We start from the raw sequence: 20,166 nt of genomic DNA on the forward strand, positions 1-20,166 counted from the left end.
TTCAATAATTTCGATTAATTCGGTAACTTCTATATACATACATATGAGATTCTGTATGTCCAATAAATTCAATTAGTCCTGTACATTTATTAAATTCAAATAATTGAGTAAGGCCAATAAATTTAACAAATTACTCCAATTTTTTTTTTTAAAAAATCCAATAATTTCGATTAAATCAATAACTTTTATATACATACATATGAAGATTCTGTATGTCCAATAAATTCAATTAGACCTATAAATTTATTAAATTCAAATAATTGAGTAAGACAAATAAATTGAACAAATTACTTCAAATTTTCTAGAAAATCCAATAATTTCGATTAATTTAATAACTTCCATATACATATATGTGAATAATCTGTATGTCCAATAAATTCAATTAGTCCTGTACTTTTATTAAATTCAAATATTTGAGTAAGACCAATGAATTGAACAAATTTCTCCATTTTTTCTAAATAATTCAATAATTTCGATTAATTCGATAACTTTCATATACATACATGTGAAGATTCTGTATGTCCAATAAATTCAATTAGTCCTGTACATATATTAAATTCAAATAATTAAGTACGACCAATAATAAATTGAGCAAATGACTCCAATTTTTCTAAAAAATCCATTAATTTTAATTAATTCAATAACTTTCATATATTCAATTCAATTAGTTCTATAAAGTTATTAAATTCAGATAATTGAGTAAGACCAAAAAATTGAACAAATTCCTTCAATTTTTCTATAAAATCCAATAATTTCGATTAATTCAATAACTTCTATATACATACATATAAAGATTCTGTACAAATGAATTAATTTGATCTAATAAATTCAATTAACTCAATAAGTCGAATTAATCCAATAATTTGATTATATCCAATAAATTTAATAATTCCAATAAATTCAGTAATTACACTAAGATCAATAAATTCCAAAATTCAATCAAATCTAAGAAATTCAAAAATTTTAAATATCTCAATAAATCCTATAAATATAAAAGTACAATAATTTCAATAATTCAAATTTATTCAATCTAATAATTCTAATAAATTCATAACATCAAAAGTCTAGGATATCCAACAAATTACTCCAATTTATACTTTCAATTGATCGAATCTGTTAATCCCAATTTTGTTAGATTAATTTAATACGCATAATAAGATCAATAAATTCAATCAATACGTCTATTAAATCCAATATATTTATATAATCAATAACACATTAACAATATGAATTTAATTTCCTATTAATACAATAAATTCAATAACTAATAAATCCAATAAACCCAATGATTTAATAATCCAAATTTCGACTCGGTTAACGTTTTTTTTTTTAAATCTGAATAGTTTGTATAAAAGTTGTCTCGTTTTAAATAGTGTGTAAAGTTTCGCAACGTTCAAATATAATACATTGGAACGGGAAAGTAAAAGTTGTCCGAAGTCGTGATGTTATAAGGCGATATGTTACACATTATTTATACATCTCCGTATCTTTAAATTTAGAAATTGGTAAACACACGAGACCAGAGACCATTAACAAGAAAAACACAGGCGGGCTTTCTATTTCTAAAACAAAGAACAGACACAATGGCACGACGCTCTGCAGGAAGTCGCAGCCCTCAAAATGAATCGATAAACGAATCGGCCGTTAAACTAGAAAATTACTTCATTTTAAACACCAGCTAAGTAAACAAAGTTAGTTTCCAGCTCAGTTAACTCGAGCCATAAACAGAAGTCTTTATATTGTACTCTCTTCCTTACAAGTTGTGGACAATTTATTGTAATATCGAGAATCGAATTTCGGATCATTACCTCTCCCAATCGCACGTGCATTGCGGCTTCTTTGGCATCCCGCGTCTGGAGTCGGTTGCCAAGAAATTTCGCCGCGGCTCGGATGCCTGAACCGTTGCCAAAATACCTGTTTACTCTTTTCCGGAATGGCGTAAACGTCCCGCCGCGGCGGCCGCTCTCGAAACCAATTAAAATGTTCGACGGTTAATGTCCCGGAGACGACATGTTTTCCATCGCTCGTGACGGCTTAGTATTCCACGAGCGGGACGCGTTATCGTCGCCTCCGGTTTCCAATTTGCACTTTTCTGCCCGCTGACGCCTGCGAGGGTCACGACGTAACGGGACGTCGGCCCGGGACACACGTTCGACTGACCCGAGTCAAAGGTAACGCACGGCAATGCGGAAGATCACTTTTATCCCACAACAATTTGATAAATCGATGCGAAGTCGGACGGACTGTTTTGTTCCTCGATAAGTCGTTGTCGGTAAAACACATTAAAAAAAAACATCAAAGACGACCGGCAATCACTTAAAATTCTTTCAGAAAATCTGGTTTGTTTTCGTTTCGTGGTCAATTAAATAACCGGACGAAAATGCGTGTTTATTAATTAACACGTTACGCACGTTTAATGTAAGCCGATAAATCAACGCATGTCGGTGAGAAAAAGTCGGAAACTCATTCGCCGTAATGAACTCCGGCAAAAGGTCGACCGCTTATACTTATACTTTATTTTAATTAATTAAAGCCATAAATTGTAAGCGTAATAAGTGTACCGCTGAAATGTGCAACTAAGTTGCAACCAGTCGTCAGGCAATGTCGGTGGTACTGTTGATATTTTATTACTATCAAAAAATTTCATGAGAACTTTTAAATTATTTTAAATGTGTCTCTTTATTTGTTAACAAAACATTTCTTTTCATTAAAAATAGAAATTATACATTATTTACAATATTATATAATTATTATAATAAATTAATGTTTCCAATTCTATCGAATGTATTATCAGTATCATCGAGATCTCATTACTATAGAAATAGTATTGATAGTTTTGAATACTATATACCTGTATTTTTATTAACATAACAATTATTTTTTAGTATAATCTTTAAAAATGGTGAAAATACATATTATTTAAATTTACAAATCTACATTAATATTTCCAATATTAAGTGAGTATTATCACTATTGTCCATATTATCCAAAGATTTCAGTAGTTCTGAATTATTACCATGTATCTTTATTTCTATGAAGAAACCAAATTTTTTTAATTATAATTCTTTAAAAGCACAAAAAATACATATAATTTGAAATATACAATAATCATTCAATCATTCTTATTGATAATTTGTTACTATCGAAAAGTATCCATAGTCCTGAATTATTTGCTGTATTTTTATTAACATAGTTTTGAATTACTTGCTATGTATCTGTATTTTTATTAACATAACAATTCTTTTTTTTTGTATAAGCTTTAAAAACAGTGAAAATACATATATTTAAATTTACAAAACTACATTAATATTTCCAATATTAAGTGAGTATTATCACTGTCGTCGATATTATCGAAAGATTTCAGTAGTTCTGAATTTTTACCATATATCTTTATTTCTATGAAGAAACCAATTTTTTAATTATAATGGTTTAGAAGCAGAAAAAGTACATATTATTTGAAATATACAATAATCAATCAAACACTATTATCGATAACTTGTCATTGTCGAAGAGTATTCACAGTTTACAATTATTTGCTGTATTTCAGTAATTTTATTAAAAAAACAATTCTTTTATATTATGTTCTTTAAAAGCAGTTAAAATACATATTACTTTCCAGAATTAAGTAATTCTCGATACTTCATTGAAAGGTATCGTTTAATTTAATTTTGGATAATTTACCATATGTCTATATCTTAATGAACATAACGTTTCTTTTAAAAATATTTCTATATATTTTTTCTATTTTAAATATATTTTATTTGAGATTTACTGCAGTAAATTAACATTTCCAATATTAAAGTGACTATCACTATTATCGATACTTTGTTTCTATTGAAAGATCTCAGTACAATATATTTGTATTTTAATTAACATATATAAATGAATAATAAATTTATGTTTCCAAGTTTTAAATATTCCTGAACTTTAATTATAAATAAATAAATAAAGATATATAATAATAAATAACATTTTCAATACTGCCAAGAGGCACTATCATTATCATCGATAGTTTGATGAAACTATTTTTAGAGTATGTTTTGTTTAAAAGTTTTAAGTAAACATACAAATTATTTTTAATTATAATGCTTTAAAAGCGGAAAAAATACTTATTATTTGACATAATTTTATTTACTTTATTTCAGTAATTTTATTAACAAAACAATTCTTTTAGATTATGTTCTTTAAAAGCAGTGAAAATACCAATAACATTCTAAAATTAAGTGATTCTCGATACTTTGTTACTATTGAAAAGTATCGTTTAATTTAATTTTGTATTATTTACCATATATCTATAAAATGATAATAAATTAACATATATATCTGAATATTAATTATAAATAAATAATAATAAATAACATTTTCAATACTGCCAAGAGGTACTATCCTATCATTATCAGCGATAGTTTTATGAAACTATTTTGTTTAAAAGCTGTAAACATACAAATTATTTGAGGTGTACCAATATTTTCAGTAATGTTCTGGGTACTATCTCAGAATTATAGAAAACTACCTACACGGATGACTATCGATAGTATCCGACATGCATGCTGATTCCAATCCATTAGTGAATTTAAATAGACCCTTAACATATTTCCATCTAATTGAAACAAATATTGTTAATAGACGTTACACAATTAAAATACCTCGTGCGGTGATGCAGTAAGGTTGTCGGAAAAAATCCGCGTCTCGGAATCGCCGCTCATTAAACAATGAAACTTAAATTATCGACGTTACGGTCGAAGTCCCGACCGGGCGCTGTTCTCACGGACTAAAACCCGATTCCGCCGCTCAATTATCGGCGATGCGAATTTCGCCCGCCGCGTAATTGGAGAGACATCCCGCGGGTTCTCCGATCGATTATTATTGGACTCGTCTCGATTAAACTCCTGCATCTATCCGGACCCTATGAAGCATTCCTGTAACGCGGCACATAAATCGGACGCGGCTATTTTATCTAAATAAACGTTTTTTCCTTGAGTCTTTGCGGGAAAATAAAAAGAAACCAGATGAAGATTGTCGGACATAATTGAACGGTCTTAGTTGTTGTTGTGCGTATAAATCATAGTTGTAATCAATTTGCTGGTTCGGTTTTGTTTGGACGGCAAACGTGTAATTTATTATCGTTATTAGATTGAACATATTAAATTATCCAACGGTCACGATACCGATTTTAAATGCGAGATATTAGTTATTATTCCGAGCGCATAAATCAAAGGCCGATGTTTAATTAATAACGTCCGGTTTTTTTGCCTTAAATCGCGGCGTTTAATTAATTAATTTAACTAAAATCGAACAACATTAATCAATGTCTCCGCTATTAATATTATTTTATTATTATTATCATTATTAGTAATGTTGTCATTGTTTAATGTGGACTCTTTTCGTTTGTTACAGAGGAAAATATGCAACAGTATGCAAAGCAGTGCACAAAAAGACGCAGGTGCCTTACGCGGCGAAGTTCGTGAAGAAGAGGCGTCGCAGTCAGGACCAGATGAAGGAGATCGTACACGAAATCGCCGTACTCATGCAATGTTCAGACACAAATCGAGTCATTAGGTTACACGAGGTAATTTTTATCATTAGACAGAGTTCGAAGCAATTATTTATATCATGTGAAAATAACATAAAAGGCACAAATAAAGAAATAAAATACCTTTTGTCGTCAAAATAGTACTTTCTTATTCAATATAAAAGGAACTATAGACTCAAATGGATATATCCTAATCTACATTCAGCCATAAGATCTGTACTATCGCATTCTAAAGAAATATACATTCCATCCTTCAGCAGTCTTCCTGCACTGCCGGAAGATGGTACAGAATTATCAACATTCAAAGAACTGACTTTGAAGTAGATTTAACAATTCCTCAACGTTTTAATTGCTAAGAGTTTAACCAAAACAACCTAAGATGTTGGATGACTTCTGTTGGAGCGTTAAACTTGATGCTATTTATTAATATATAATATTTATTAAAAAAATATTTTATTCAAAACAAATCAATTTGATGATTTCAGGTATACGAAAGCGATACGGAAATGGTACTAGTGCTGGAACTGGCCGTCGGCGGTGAACTTCAACACATCCTGGACGTCGGACAGTGTCTGAGTGAGGCGGAGGCCCGCAAAGCCATGAAACAAATACTGGACGGCGTCGCCTATCTGCACGAACGCAACATCGCCCATCTGGACCTCAAGCCGCAAAATTTACTGCTCTCGGAGCCGAACAGCTGCGACGACATCAAGTTATGCGATTTCGGCATATCGAAGGTGCTGGAACCGGGCATCATTGTACGGGAAATATTAGGTCGGTAGCAAATGGAAAAAAAACTAATGGTGGTGAACAGCAATTAGCGAATGCGTGTGTATGTAAATCGCGTCTGAGAATGTGTGGATATGATCTTGACACATGTCCGTTCAATTAGCCCGAGATGTTTGTTCGTTCATACGCTTTTGTCGTGTTGTCTCCTCCGGGTTTTTTCGTCTCGTGCCATTTACATATTGTATTAATGCACCAGAGGACAGAAATGAAGGTCGTCACTACTGCTTAAATTGTAATTATAACACGAAAAACACCTCACGTGAAAATTAATATTTCGATTATAATTTTCTCTAGAATTCGTGTTAATAGTACAATGTAGAAGTGTAGCAGTATAATTCACTGTTTGGATAAAATGACTGTATTTATCGTCTGCGATTTGTTGTTCTGACATTCTAAATATTCATTTATTTTACTCCTACCATTAAAAATTAAAACGGAGCTAATTCTTGTTGCAAATACTACTTTTACAAACCTCCATATACTTCACTTTGAATAAATATGACATTTTGTTATGAAGTTCAAAGATTATTATTATAGATATTTTGATCTAGAAAATTAATTTTATTGTTTTTTTGACAGGTACTCTAGACTACGTAGCACCCGAGGTACTTAGTTACGAACCGATCGAACTGTCGACTGATATTTGGTCCGTCGGGGTGTTGGCATACGTTCTGCTGACTGGTTTCAGTCCGTTCGGTGCCGACGACAAACAACAGACCTATCTCAACATTTCCAAATGTGCCTTAACCTTCGAACCGGAGCATTTCGACGACGTCTCCAGCTCGGCCATCGACTTCATCAAAAGCGCCCTCGTCGTGGATCCAAGGTCCGATTCGACGGAAATGATTTGATCCCGATGAAATTAACGAATGTTTACTTTTAGGAAGCGACCGAAGGTCCACGATCTGCTGAACCACCCGTGGATCTCGCTCAAGACGAACATAATCACATTGCCCGCCTTCAAGTCGACCGAGTCGCTCAATCAGACGCCGAAATCGACGCCGGTTGGGCCGCGAAAGTCGTACGGATGCATTGCGACGGCGACGGTGATGGAAACAACGCCGAAACAGCAGCGGAAATCCTTCTGTACGGACAGTCTGAACGGCCCATTCGCTGATCCGGCCGCAGTTCGTACGTACACCGTGTCTGCTAACTGCCTGTGTCCGCAATGCGGGCCGACATGTCGCCACCTCACGCACACGCCCGTCACCAAAGCGACCATCACGCTCGATCGCGGCATCCTGTGTTAGCCACACCGTGCACCTACCCCAACACCCCTTCCCTATCCCCTCAACACTGTTGTTTTTATTTTGTTTGTTTTCAATTAGTTTTTTTTATGATCCGAGCTGTTGCACACGCTGCATCCGCACCGCGTTAAGGGTGGCTTCTCATTTTGGCTTACATATTGGTCGCAGTGTCCCTTGACAACACACATCACAATTACACGATAAATTATCGTACTTAAAACTGTGTTTTTTGGGTTTCTTTCTGTTTTTGGAACTGCCGACGTACGTCGACCACGAACCACACATCCAGACACGAGGCATCCTTAATGTTGATGTTTTGGTAGCGATTGTGTATGTGCTGATTTGGTGGGTATTTTTGTACAGTGCTAGATTTAGTTGTAATTCAATAATTTATATGTTCACTGCTTTAAAAAAATTGTTTCTACAAAATAAATTTGTCTATCACTATCACCTTGATTTTGTCGTTCGTTTCTTCTATATCAAATGCCCTTTTTAACTTATTATCAAGACAATCCTATTTCTTTTATAGATCGAAAACTCATCTATAATGTCATTGTAAAAAAATTGTATAGACTAGTCAGATTTTAAAAAAGTAAATCCAGTGATTTCTGTGAAAAAACGCGTGCCTCAATTATAAATTTGTCACTTGCACAAGTGTTAATATGTTGCTCAGGTGAATTATGTTGAATTTCAAGTGTCTTTTCGTTTTGCATGCCTCGTCGTACAAACTTGTTTATAGCGCAATTTTGTAGTTTCGTTCCCCCCTCCCTGTTGTAAAACGTGAATGTTTCAGAATCCAGGAAATTCTTGCGCAAGACGGAATTATGCATGATTTAATGTTTTCATGTTTATTTGACTTTAGGTCAGACATTGCATAAGCCAGACAGAAAAACTGGATTAGTTGATGTTATGTGTTTTTCGGGGCTAATTGGGCTGTGGTACATATTTAAAATTGCAACAAAAAAAAAAAAAAAAAAAATACAAGAAACATATTTGAATGCTCCAGGTCAGCCTGGATAATACAAATTCAGTACAAATAAAATAAGGCGATTTTAAATATGTTTGAAAATTGCATTGTGTCTATTTTGTGGAAGTTTCCGCGAAGTTTCTGGAAACCAGTCGGATAGCAACACCTAGATTAAAGAAACTTTTGTACATAGATTTGTTTCGCGGAAAATTCAAAAAACTAAAGCCCATTTACACAATTTTGTTTTCATTATTCAGCTTCAAAATTGATTGTTTTTTGTTTTATTTTATGTTACTGCCTTTTCATTTACTCTGTATATTTATGTCAATAAGTATTTAATTTTAATAATTATTTTTTGAATGTCCAGGTTCGTACTGCAAATTTTTATTTTCCAGTTTTATTAATTTTTTTGACGTGTTTGATGGAGTTGCACAAGAGAAAATAGAAATTCGCAGACGTATTAGTTTTTTTTTATCTAAGTAAAGTTATTGTGAATGTAGTAATCAATGTGGTAGATTTGAATGAACCTGCTCTGTGTTTGCATTCGCAAATTTATTTGTATTAAAACCAATAAAGAATATTTTAAAGGAAGGTTTTTTATTTTTCAGAGCCTATGCAGGATTTATGACCCAAAATTGGAAATTTTTGCGAGATTATTTTAATGAAAGCCAACTCGTTGGCTGTTACGATGACCGGTTTCTATTCGAACTTAAAACAAGTTTACAACGCCAAAAGTGTTCCAGATAGTCAATTGCCAGCGTCAGAAAAGTGAATATGTATCTTTATCTAGTAAATAAATAAATTGTTGCTGTACAGTGTTTATATTGGATTTTGGCCATGTTCTCTTTTCTGATGAGTAAGTGTTGTTACTTTATTTGTACAAATATTATAATAAATCGTTTGTGAAATGCTACGAATTTCTCTTTGTTGATTTGTTTAATTTATTTTTATTTTAATAAAGTATATGCAATTAACTATATCATTATTTATTTTCCTATTAATTTTAATGTAGGCAACCCAGATTGCGCAGTCTATTGGTAAAGCTTATCGATTTTTAAGTTGGCCACCTTGGAGGCCATTAGCGCAAACTGACAGTCCATTTGTTGTATATTAAAATGTGAGTTGCCGAAAATGTTATAAAAGGAACGTGTTTTTGTATTAATATTGTGTTGAAGCTGTTCCGTTTGTGTAAAAGAATCAAACAGTAAGTCAACAGTATTTTGTGGCGTAGCTATTACAACCATAAAATCGATAGCGATTTTTTGACATTCATACGTTTTAAAACGCATTTAAAACATACACGTTTTGTCTATGAAAATATCGAACAATTTGTTAAAAAAGAACACTTACAGATAATGTATAACGGAATCGGTTTAGCAACGGCCAGAGGCTCTGGCACAAATGGACATGTACAGAGGAACTGGGCTCTGGTCAAACCGAGGGAAAAGGAGAAGACCTACAAGACTGAACAGGATTTGGCCGCGTTAGATGCGGTAGCCAATCGACAACCCAACAAGGAAATCCTGGATCATGAGAGAAAAAGGAAGATCGAACTGAAGTGTGCTGAATTTGCTGACATGCTTGAAGAACAAGGGTAAAACTTCAACTGTTTTTTTTTTATTGTGTTTGTCACATGTAAATGGTATTACTTTTATACAGTTGTCAGCATTTTGTTTGACAGGTTTATTTTGACACAGTTTTCACACTTGTCTTTTCTCACACATCTTGCAGATTTTCCGAAGAGGCAATCCTCAACAAGGTGAACAATTACAGGATAATGTTGATGGGGCAGGACGGAAAACTTGACAAACAGGTCGATCAATGGGGAAGACCCAGGTAAGAAATTTGTATAAAAAAAATTTTAACTTTGTTGACATTGAATTGATATTTAATATTGTATAGTAACGTTTATTTACTGTTGCTTAAAGTATAAATCAAGGCTGAATTCCAAACATGAAATTCTCTATAAATTTATTGTTGTTTAAAAGTATAGATAATCAAACATGGAGTTAAAATAGAATGATAATGAAGTGTGTGTGACAACTTTATGTTGAATCATATTGTATCTTTTGCATAACAATTACACATTATTAAAAGTCCATATGTGTTTTTGCAAAAATACATGTTTTTCAAGGAACTGGTTAAAGATAATGTATATTACTTTTATTTATATTGTATTTGGATGATGAACTTATACACTATGTAAATACATGAGAATTTTTTAAAATTTCTTATAGGGTCGTATATATAATTTAAAACATTAAAAATTCTATTGTTTTTTAATGATTTTGCTTATTTTTTTGGCGCGCAAAAAAGTTGTTCACAAAATTTTGGCAAGTGGTTCCGTAGTGTAGCGGTTATCACGTCTGCTTTACACGCAGAAGGTCCCCGGTTCGATCCCGGGCGGAACCAAATTGTTTTTTAATAATTACGTACATATAATTTTCATTGTTATTGCTTATTTTATTTTAAGGTTTTCGAATAAACTATTTTTCATTATAAAACACGTTTTTTATGACATAGTATTATATTTAAATGAAAAAGTTGATGCAATGCATATAATTACAAATGGGATTCAGCAAAATAAATAATTGACACCGACATAACTGGTAACCTGCAAAACTGGAAACGGAGACGAGGCAATAATCCTGGCGCTCTTTCAATATTAAAACGTCGGTAATCACTTCCGCGTCGAGAGTAAACGCCCGCCAGACCGCGCCATCCTTTCTCTCACACGTCCATCGATCGGTTTTCCGGAGGGATGATGCTGCGCCGCATCTCACCTCCTCCCTTCGCCGCTCCCGACGTTCTGAGGGGGCGAACGGGACAGTAAATATGGGACCGTCGTCGGGACGCGACCCGCGCCTCCGCGTATATCCACCGGCTAAGCGGCCGTAAGCCGAAGAACCAACACAAAATCCAATATGTCTTCCAATTGAAACGACTCCGGGTGATAATAAATCCAAGTCTTCCAAGATATACATACCCACGTATATCTTCTAGTTCTAGTTATTAGTGCCGAGGCTTCGGCTGTTAGTTTTGTAAGTTAAGTTAAGGGAAACATGTTCTACGGACCGAGAAACAGGTACTCGATGGACGAGCGCGTCATCTTCGAGCGGCTGTGGCGCGGGGCACTGTGTCAGGCTCTCGGCAAAAGAGCACTGCCGCCGCCGATGGTGCCGGTGCCGCCGCCACGGGTTCCCACTAATCGGAGGCAGTGCTGTTGTCACTGCCATTGCGACGACAACATGAACCAGTACCATCACAATCCGAATCATCCGAATCCGAGGAAAACTCTTCGGTCAGTTGTCAGGTACCGGACGTGAAACCTTAATATAAATAATAATCATATTACATGTACTGTAAAAGTTCAAGTTTAATTGTTTAATTTTAATTAACACTAATGTGATTTTGATGGTGTAATGATTTCGTTTCGTATTTCGCCCCTAAAAACTGTGGTGGAAGCCTAACAAAAACAAACCAGAGTATATCCTCTCAAATAGACAAATCACATATCTCGTTAATAATTGAAAAGGAAGCCGTACATATAAATGAGGATGTAGAGGCTTTGCATCTGTTTTAACTCCAAAACCGTTCAGTTTGTGGCCGCCGCTAAATCGGTGTTCCACTCATTGGGAGAATAAAGCCTCTTATGCAATTCAATTTTAATTACAGTTCAGTCTGTAAAAGCGTATTTAATATTAATTATTTCGATTAAATTTAGAGTTTTAGACGTTTTAACAGAATTCTAGGAGTATAATTTGTAACTGTTAAAATATTATTTCTTATGCTGTTATTCATATCGATTTCTTGCTAACGTAACACTTGCAACCCCTCCTGAATTAAGCGAGTGGTACAATGCGAGTGTGCTGATAACATCTGTCGTTTCGGGCAAATTATTAAATTCGCCACCCTCGAAAATATAAAAAACACGTTTAAAGGATTTTTAATTTAAGTTTATATGTTAGCGTGTCGTTACGATGATAACTAGGTTAAAAATGCATTTACGATAAATGCCACTCGGACTGTAATAAGCAGGTGCTTACGTCGATGCGCCCCCGTTCAAATATTAACAACCCCATTTGTATCGGTGCGTTATTATGCTATCCCGACGGGGTTATAAAATATACAGTGGATAAAAACTAAACTGTATTACACATTTCAATCACAAACATTGTTTTATATATTTTTCTGTAATTATTTTGTAAAATGTAACTGTTTAAAATTGTAAAACCAATTATAACAAAGTAAAATATTCATTAATTCCGTTTCACCCTCGCATATTCGTTCCCTACCGTGCATCGTTTGTGTGTGGGGTGAGCCTCGTATTGATTCGCCCGAAACACTAAATGCGGAGGGGTCGTGTTTTGTGTGCGCCACTCGTGTCGACGTCGCACGCGCTTTTCTCCACCACTTCCTCGTACGCAGCAGTTTTAACATTGTCACCGTAAAGCGTACATGAATCTTGTGAAAAAAGTGCCAGTTATCGGATATTCTTAGTTTTAGTTATTACGATGGTTTGTTGCAATTATGACAACGAGTGCTCCCACAAGTAATTATTTTTTTATTTTTCCTTTTGTGTTGTTTATTTGTGATAAATACTTGATTGCCAACGTTTGTTGATCTTGCTTAATTATTATTTACTCGTAATTCTTAATTACGCTAGTTTACAGATTTTTAGAAATATGCAATATTGTGAATACAACTTTTGTGGGGTAAAATTTTCTTTGTAGGTTATATGAAACTATCGAATTTAATATCCAACTAGCAAAAATAATTTTTTTGAAGAAATTTAGCATGTTATGGAAAATTTATTAAAATCAGCACAGTTTTCGATTACATTGGAAACGTTCGTTTGCTTTTGGTCTATTAAATCATGTTTTTAAGTAACAAAGAAAGAAAAATGTTAAGAAATTCTTAATATTGTTTATAAATAGAAAATGAGCTTTCTCTTGAAAATGTTTAAAAAATACTCTAATAACATGTAGATGGACGAACAATTGTATATTTTTAAAAAATGTTTGCTTATCATGAAATAAATTCACAAATTTGAATTGCACTATATATTGGTCTGAAAAAGCGGCATTTTTATTGACATTTGCTGTATTTTCCTATTAGCTAACATTTTAAAACAGTACCATGTCATAACTAAAGTAATTTTCATATTAAATTATAGGGAAAACATAGACTAACATTCTAAAACAGTGTAATGTGTAAATCACAGAAAATGAACAAATTGATGAAAATAAGGTTAGAACTAGTTGTGACAATTTGAGAGTTATCATATTCAGGATTAATTTTAAGAAAACCTATAAAAATATAAGAATCTGTGAAAATAAAACACACATCGCGCTGATTCAAAAACTCATAACCATATTCAAAACAATAAATAACTCTTTTTTTATCTTGTTACATAATCTAGTGACAATAATTATTTTTCTAAACGATTATCTAAATGAACATTGTATATAATTTTCATTCTGACATTGATTATTACACTGCCCAATTTGAAATTAATATTCTTAGAAACATATTAACCTATTGTTTGTTGTTGACAGTGTGACTGAAACACATCAGGTGGCCGAGGCGCAGCAGGAGAAGAATGCGAGACTGCGCGAGGCGTTCGGCATCAGCGAGTATTTCGTAGAAGGCAGCAGCTTTGACCCCGACCGCCAAGCGAAGGAGAAGCTGGCGAAAAGCGAGGCGCTGGCCGAAAAGGAACGCCAGAAGGCACTCGAACAGGAGCGAGAACGGGCGGATGCAGCCCGCTATCAGCTAGTGCACACGCCCAGTCCCGAGCCGGATCGTCGCGCCGCCTCGTCGGAGGGCACCGACAACAACAGGGCGGCTGCGAAAAAGAAAAAACGCAAGCGCAAAGATAGGTGCGATATTTACGTGTTTTTTTTTTTGTAGCTATAGAAATTAGATTTGTGACAACTGGTTCATAATGACAAAATGAATTTGACTGAAAGTAGCAGCGGTATGTTCGTTTACTTACAAGTTATTTTTGTTTTCAGTTCATCCAGCGACGAACCGAAGAAAAAGAAGAAAAAATCGAAGAGTCGCAAAAAGGACAGGTAATGAAATCTGTTTTATGCTACATCTTTTAACGTCACATCGCAAAATAACTATTACTTTTTCTAATTAACCTCTACTGTCAATAAAATATTTATTTTGCTATTTCAAAATTAAAGCTAAATGAAAATTTACTAAAATTCGTTGAAATTAAACGTATTGGTGAATTTTCGTTTGGACTCAGTATGCATTAAAATCAACTTTGTAAAATACGAAATAAAATTTTTCCGTGCCTCCCAGCATTTTCCCCTCATACTAATCGAATGGTGGTATATTTTTTTGCCGTACATGTTAAGAAGGCTTTAGTCCAGGTAATGTTTACTGTTTGGTTTTAATTTATCCGACAATATTACTACTCTTGCGTATGTCTAGCTCGTCTAACGTTTATGTGGACCTGAAGGTGCGTCAAAGCATTAGAATTTTCACCTAATTAACTTTTCTGTGTATCCTAAAGTAAATATAATCGTTGAACTGAACAAAGGGTTCTCTAAAAAATGGGAACGTGCACGTTCTTAATATTATTTTGGTGATGCACGTTCCTGAATAATTAATCCTTTCCCACACTAAAATCCAAACACCTTCTGTCACTCTAGATCCGGCAAGTCGAAGGACAAAAAGAAACGGCGTAAGCGACACTCATCTGTTTCAAGCGACGATTCGGACAATTCCGACAGCGAAGACTCGTCCACCGAGGAGGATCGCAAGAAGAAGAAATCACGGAAGAAAGAGGTTAGTGGCTGGCGACTCAATATCGTCCGTTTTTAACAACATTCAAAACTATATAAAAATAAAAAGACAAGGATATGACGAGGTATCGGTTTTGTTTGTCTAGCGAACGAATTTGTTCCTTCAGAATAAAGGTCTAGTGCTTTTTTCTTGGATAACGTTATTTTTAGCATTTGTAGATTTTCGGTAGCACACAGTTTTTACACCTCATTCACACTGTCACATTTTTGAAGAGGTTGTTAGTATTTGAATTCGAAATTATCTCAAATTGAATCTTATTATCAACAAAATTAACAAATATATATATATATATATATATATATATATATATAAATTAAATTCAGACACGCAAACACTTGCATACATTTAAGTTACCATTATTTTGTTTTATTCGTTTTTCGTTTATTGCGTTGTTTTCACTGCGATTCGTTTTGAGTTTTGATTATAATGCATGACGGCGACTTTATGTTGATTGAAGTAAACATTGTTCTGTTTGAACCTTGCGCATCATTACATAGGATAGCCTGAGAGGCTTGCGACAACGCTAGTAAGTACCGGGGCCCCCGTGCCCAATCTAGCACTCGACTTTGCATGCCAATTACCCATTTATATATTATATAATAACTAATTAATTGCAGTACAAATAATATAAGGATTTTCATTTTGTAACTGTTTTATGTTTTTCGTTTTGTTTGAATAAAGAAATGTGCGCAATTTGGTCACAGTTCCCGGGTGAAGCAGCACGCATAAAACATTGCGAAGGTGTTTCGCTTCGCGTTGTTTTATTTTGCGTCCTATGAAACTAATATCAGTCGTAGTTCAGTTCGATTCGATTGTAACGTTAAATTGAACTGAACCTACCTTGTTACGAGTTTTAGTAAGTTTTAATTTTGGTCTCTTGTGAAGTTGTGAACAGTTTTTCAATGATCATTTTTGTAGAGTTTTTTTGACATACTTTTTTAAGCACATGAGTGTCTGTTACCGCCCATAAAATTGTCTTAATTTGCTTGTATTGATGCCTAATTGTTGTTCTGCAGAAAAAGAAGTCACTCAAGAAGAAGCGTCATTCATCCAGTGACAGCGATAGAGATAGGTATGAATGAAAACCCATCACAAATGCGAATTTTTCCTAATCATGATAATTGTTGTAGCTCACCAGATTCAAAAAAACGCAGTCAAAAGGATAAGGGAAAGACTGACCGTTCGAAAAAAGACAAATCAAAACCTAAAGATAAGGACAAGCGATCGATTTCCAAAGCTAGGAACTCTAAGGACGAGGACAGGGTACGTCGCAGGTCACCATCTCCCGTAGAAAGAGACTCGCGCAAACGTAACGAGGGTCGGAGGAGCAGATCGCCCAGAAAACGATCCAGAGATAGATCGAATAGGTACGATAAAAGCAAGGATCATCAGGACAAACGACGCTCCAGATCCGAAGGCAGACGTAGACAATCAACCGACTCGCAGGACCACAGGAAGGGAGCAGGCGATGCCGCAAACAATACCAGGTCTAAGTCCAAGGAGTACAAATCGAGAACCAGAGACAGGTCCAAGTCTAGGATGCCAGACCGTAAACACAGAAGTCGTAGAGATTCGCGTGTGAAAGAAACCAGATCTAAGAACGCCGACAGATCCAGGTCGTACGATCGAAGGGACAGATCCAGATCGCCGCAAAAATCAAGAAATGGGCGATCGAAGGACAAGCGGCGCAGATCGGCAACGCCAGAAGAGAGTCCGTATTCGAAGCGTAGGAAGTCCACGTCGCAGGATCGGAGACAGAAGCGACATGTGGAAAGGTCGAGGAGCAGAAGTCATGCAGATAAACGACGAAGAAATCCGTCGCCGCCTCCGGTAGAATCGGTGTCCAAAGAGAGCGATAGGAAGAAGTCGTCCTCGTATCGGTCGCGTAGCAGAAGTCACTCGAGAAGTGCGGTAGCGAAGGAGAAACGTTCCCTAACACCCAGGAATCAGACGAAGGAGAATTCCGGAAAACCGGAAGAGTCGAAGAATCACAACAGATCGCACTCACCACCTTTACCGCCTGTTGACAAATGGACTGCTTCTTCTAACCGTGAGAACAACAAGGAAACAAATGATAAAAAACAACGACGAAGTCCTGAAGTAAGAGATGACAAAGCCAAGTCTCCAAGGAGAAGGTCGGAGAGTTCAGAGTCTGAAAGGGCGAAGAAATTAGACGGGAAGTCGTGCAAAAAACCTCAACAGGTACGCCATATTAGTATAATTTTGTCACAGTAAAATATAATGTTTGATTTACAGCAGGTTCCTGTGGTGCGTTTGCGCAGAGCGTCGTCAAGTGAGAACGATACACCTGAGAAAGAGTTTATGCAAAAGGATGACGGGATCGATGAAAACGACAAGCGACTATTAAACTTATTGAAGTCTGGATTGGCGGCAAAGGCGCGTGATCACTTGGAGAGGAAGAAGACGGCCGGAATCACACCGGCCGCTAATATAACGGTGGGCTCGGTTATCGGTCGACCTCTGATACCCACATCCGTCGTCACTGTGCCACAACAGAAGATCCAACCGGACGATTTCGATATTAAGGTGTTGCCGTTGAAGAAGGACGACAAATTATCGAATAATAAGGTAGACAAGGATAATTTCGATATTGTGGGCAAAAAGAACGGAAAGGGCGGCACTAGAAGCAGAAGCAGGTCCAAGAGTAAAGATGGCAAGACTGGTTACAGGAAAAAATCTAAGTCTAGGTCGAGGAGCTCGTCCAGATCGAGTGCAAGGTGAATATTTTCATCGAACATATTTGTCCTTCACCTCAGTTTCCTCATCCCCTAATTCCCAAAATGTTCCCCTTTTCAGTCAATATCGTCGTCCACGTCGCCGTTATTATTATTATTACAGCTCGAAACACAGCCATTCGTCGGACAGCAGTCGCTCACGAAGCCGTTCCAGGTCCAGGTCGAGATCAAGGTCGAGATCACGTTCTGGCAGTCGTTCGTCGTTCAGCAGCCGCCGTTCGTCGTCCAGTTCGTCAACGGCGAGTTCACGCAGTCGCTCGCCTTCGATTCCACGTCGACACGGGTCGCCCAGTTTTTTGGACAGAAGAAGAATTACCAGGTAATTGGTTATTGGAATGTCGTAGACAACGCTAGGTTTTTTAATTTTACGCACATTTTTTAATTTGGTTTTTGCTTTTCTTTTTATTTCAGACACAGATAAAAGATTGTGACGGACGTACATTTACATAGTTTTTTTTAATCTTGTACCTCGTATGTGTTACATATCTAAAGTTCTTAAATTATTATTTAAAGTGTCTTTTGTAACAATGATTATAGGAATGATTACTTTTCTATTCATAGTTATGTAAAATAAATACGTGTTGTTTATTTTTGTTTTTTATTTAGTTTTCCATTGTTTTATTTAGTAGATTAGCTGCATCCATAGTTGTGCTTTAGATGAAGGTAAGTTGCATGGATTGCGTAACTGTTGTTGAACGCCTAACAAATACTAACATGTACTAACCCTAACCCGAACCCGAAACAGTGCGCGTAAGAGACCGATTCCTTACCACCGTCAGACGCCGTCGTCTCCGTCGTCAGAGAGCAGTTGCAGCGGTGGAAGTCCCTGGTACAGTTGGAAACGATCAGTTTCGCCGAGATCAACGAAATCTCGGTCTCGTTCCCCGGACTGCTCCTCTAAGTCTCCTTAGCATGACGTTTACAATTTACTATTAGAACAAGTGCAATAAATCTAATTAAATTAATGTTGATTGTTGATCGGACGGTAGAGATCGTTTCTTTCTCAATTTTTACCATCCGGTCCGAGCTAAAACTAATGGTTGTGTGACTTTAGCAATACTCTGTTTTGTAATGATGGTGATGTCACACAACGAAGTCTCTCTATCAGTCTGTTACGATTGTTTGTGATGTATAAAATTTAAGACCTCTGTATATGATTTCAATCAAACAAAACTAAATGTAAATGGTCTGTGTTATAGCGAAATTTGTTGATGATGTTCAGGGTAACTCAAACTCATTTCTCTGGAGATCGTAGTTATTTTTTAAGATGCAATCTTAGTACAATTTGGAGAACCTCCACGAGAACCTGATTTTGCAATCACAATCTGTGAGAACATTCCTGAATTTATTAGTATTGTGCAATTTGTGCGTTCTCTGCTATATTTACTCTAGTCATTTTTTAATACTCTGTAATTGTGTGATATTTTTTATCTCTATGTATTTATTATAACTTATTATTTATTTATTTATTTATTTATTGTAGTAATTTATTGGTAGAGCATATTTTAAAACTGTCTTTTAATCTCACAATCAAATTAATCTGTTTCATCACTAATGTAATTTTTCTTGAAGAATGGGATATAATAAATCAGTTACACGTGATCCATAGTTTTATTTACTTAAGAGTATAGGAATCAGGGCACCGTCCACCTCCACCGTCTGAGTTCTTTATTTCGTGAATTTATTATTTTGTTTAATTGGTGACTTGTTTGTGCTGTATGTTTTATTGTTTCCTTAAAATTCAAAGTATTAGGATTAATTCGTGGATTAAGACGTACTTTTGATTGAGGGATTTATTATGTACACATGTATTAAGAGGTCCCTAGTGAAAGTATTCTGTTTAACTGGTACAGTATTTGTTGGATGTTTGGTCAATGTTAGTTACTTAAGAGATATTCTTTGTATGCTTGAGCATTTTATATTATTTGAAAAGATAATCTGTTTTTTATGGATATTAAGGTAAATACGAATTTTTGGAGATGTATCTTTTTCAAGGTGTCAAACGAATTTTTATGTTTTTGTAATTCATTTAATTATTTTAGTATACTAGAA

General features: G+C 35.1%; 2 protein-coding genes and 1 non-coding gene across 9 annotated transcripts in view; all 3 read left to right on the forward strand.

Moving 5' to 3' along the window:
- The window catches only part of LOC109598144 (death-associated protein kinase related), an 87,407-nt gene extending 77,958 nt beyond the window's left edge, over nucleotides 1–9,449 (forward strand). The window contains exons 2-6 of one of the 3 annotated variants that reach the window (XR_002191469.2): nucleotides 5,398–5,569; nucleotides 6,019–6,307; nucleotides 6,902–7,148; nucleotides 7,206–7,914; nucleotides 9,145–9,449. Coding sequence is in view for 2 of the 3 variants with exons in the window: in XM_020013984.2 (XP_019869543.1) it covers nucleotides 5,398–5,569; nucleotides 6,019–6,307; nucleotides 6,902–7,148; nucleotides 7,206–7,572 (1,075 nt within the window). In the remaining variant the exon portion in view is untranslated. The other 2 variants (XM_020013985.2, XM_020013984.2) reach the window with 2 other exon arrangements.
- Nucleotides 9,450–9,602: 153 nt separating this feature from the next.
- On the forward strand, nucleotides 9,603–19,716 carry LOC109598129 (serine/arginine repetitive matrix protein 2). 5 transcript variants are annotated; one of them, XM_049967441.1, is made up of 11 exons: nucleotides 9,603–9,740; nucleotides 9,889–10,130; nucleotides 10,268–10,372; nucleotides 14,095–14,418; nucleotides 14,554–14,613; nucleotides 15,205–15,340; nucleotides 16,375–16,430; nucleotides 16,489–17,560; nucleotides 17,615–18,096; nucleotides 18,176–18,433; nucleotides 18,860–19,716. In XM_049967441.1, the coding sequence occupies exons 2-11, from the start codon at nucleotides 9,892–9,894 to the stop codon at nucleotides 19,023–19,025; spliced, it is 2,898 nt and encodes a 965-aa protein (XP_049823398.1). In that variant the 5' UTR covers nucleotides 9,603–9,740; nucleotides 9,889–9,891; the 3' UTR covers nucleotides 19,026–19,716. The 5 variants fall into 5 exon arrangements, with proteins under 5 accessions (XP_049823398.1, XP_049823400.1, XP_049823399.1 ...); XM_049967443.1 differs by having other exon boundaries at nucleotides 18,218–18,433; XM_049967442.1 differs by having other exon boundaries at nucleotides 17,618–18,096.
- On the forward strand, nucleotides 10,876–10,948 carry Trnav-uac (transfer RNA valine (anticodon UAC)). The gene has a single exon. It is a non-coding gene; the product is annotated as a tRNA-Val (tRNA).
- Nucleotides 19,717–20,166: the final 450 nt, after the last annotated feature.

The sequence above is a fragment of the Aethina tumida genome, chromosome 5, assembly GCF_024364675.1.
Source record: "Aethina tumida isolate Nest 87 chromosome 5, icAetTumi1.1, whole genome shotgun sequence".
Classification (NCBI taxonomy): Eukaryota; Metazoa; Arthropoda; class Insecta; order Coleoptera; family Nitidulidae; genus Aethina; species Aethina tumida.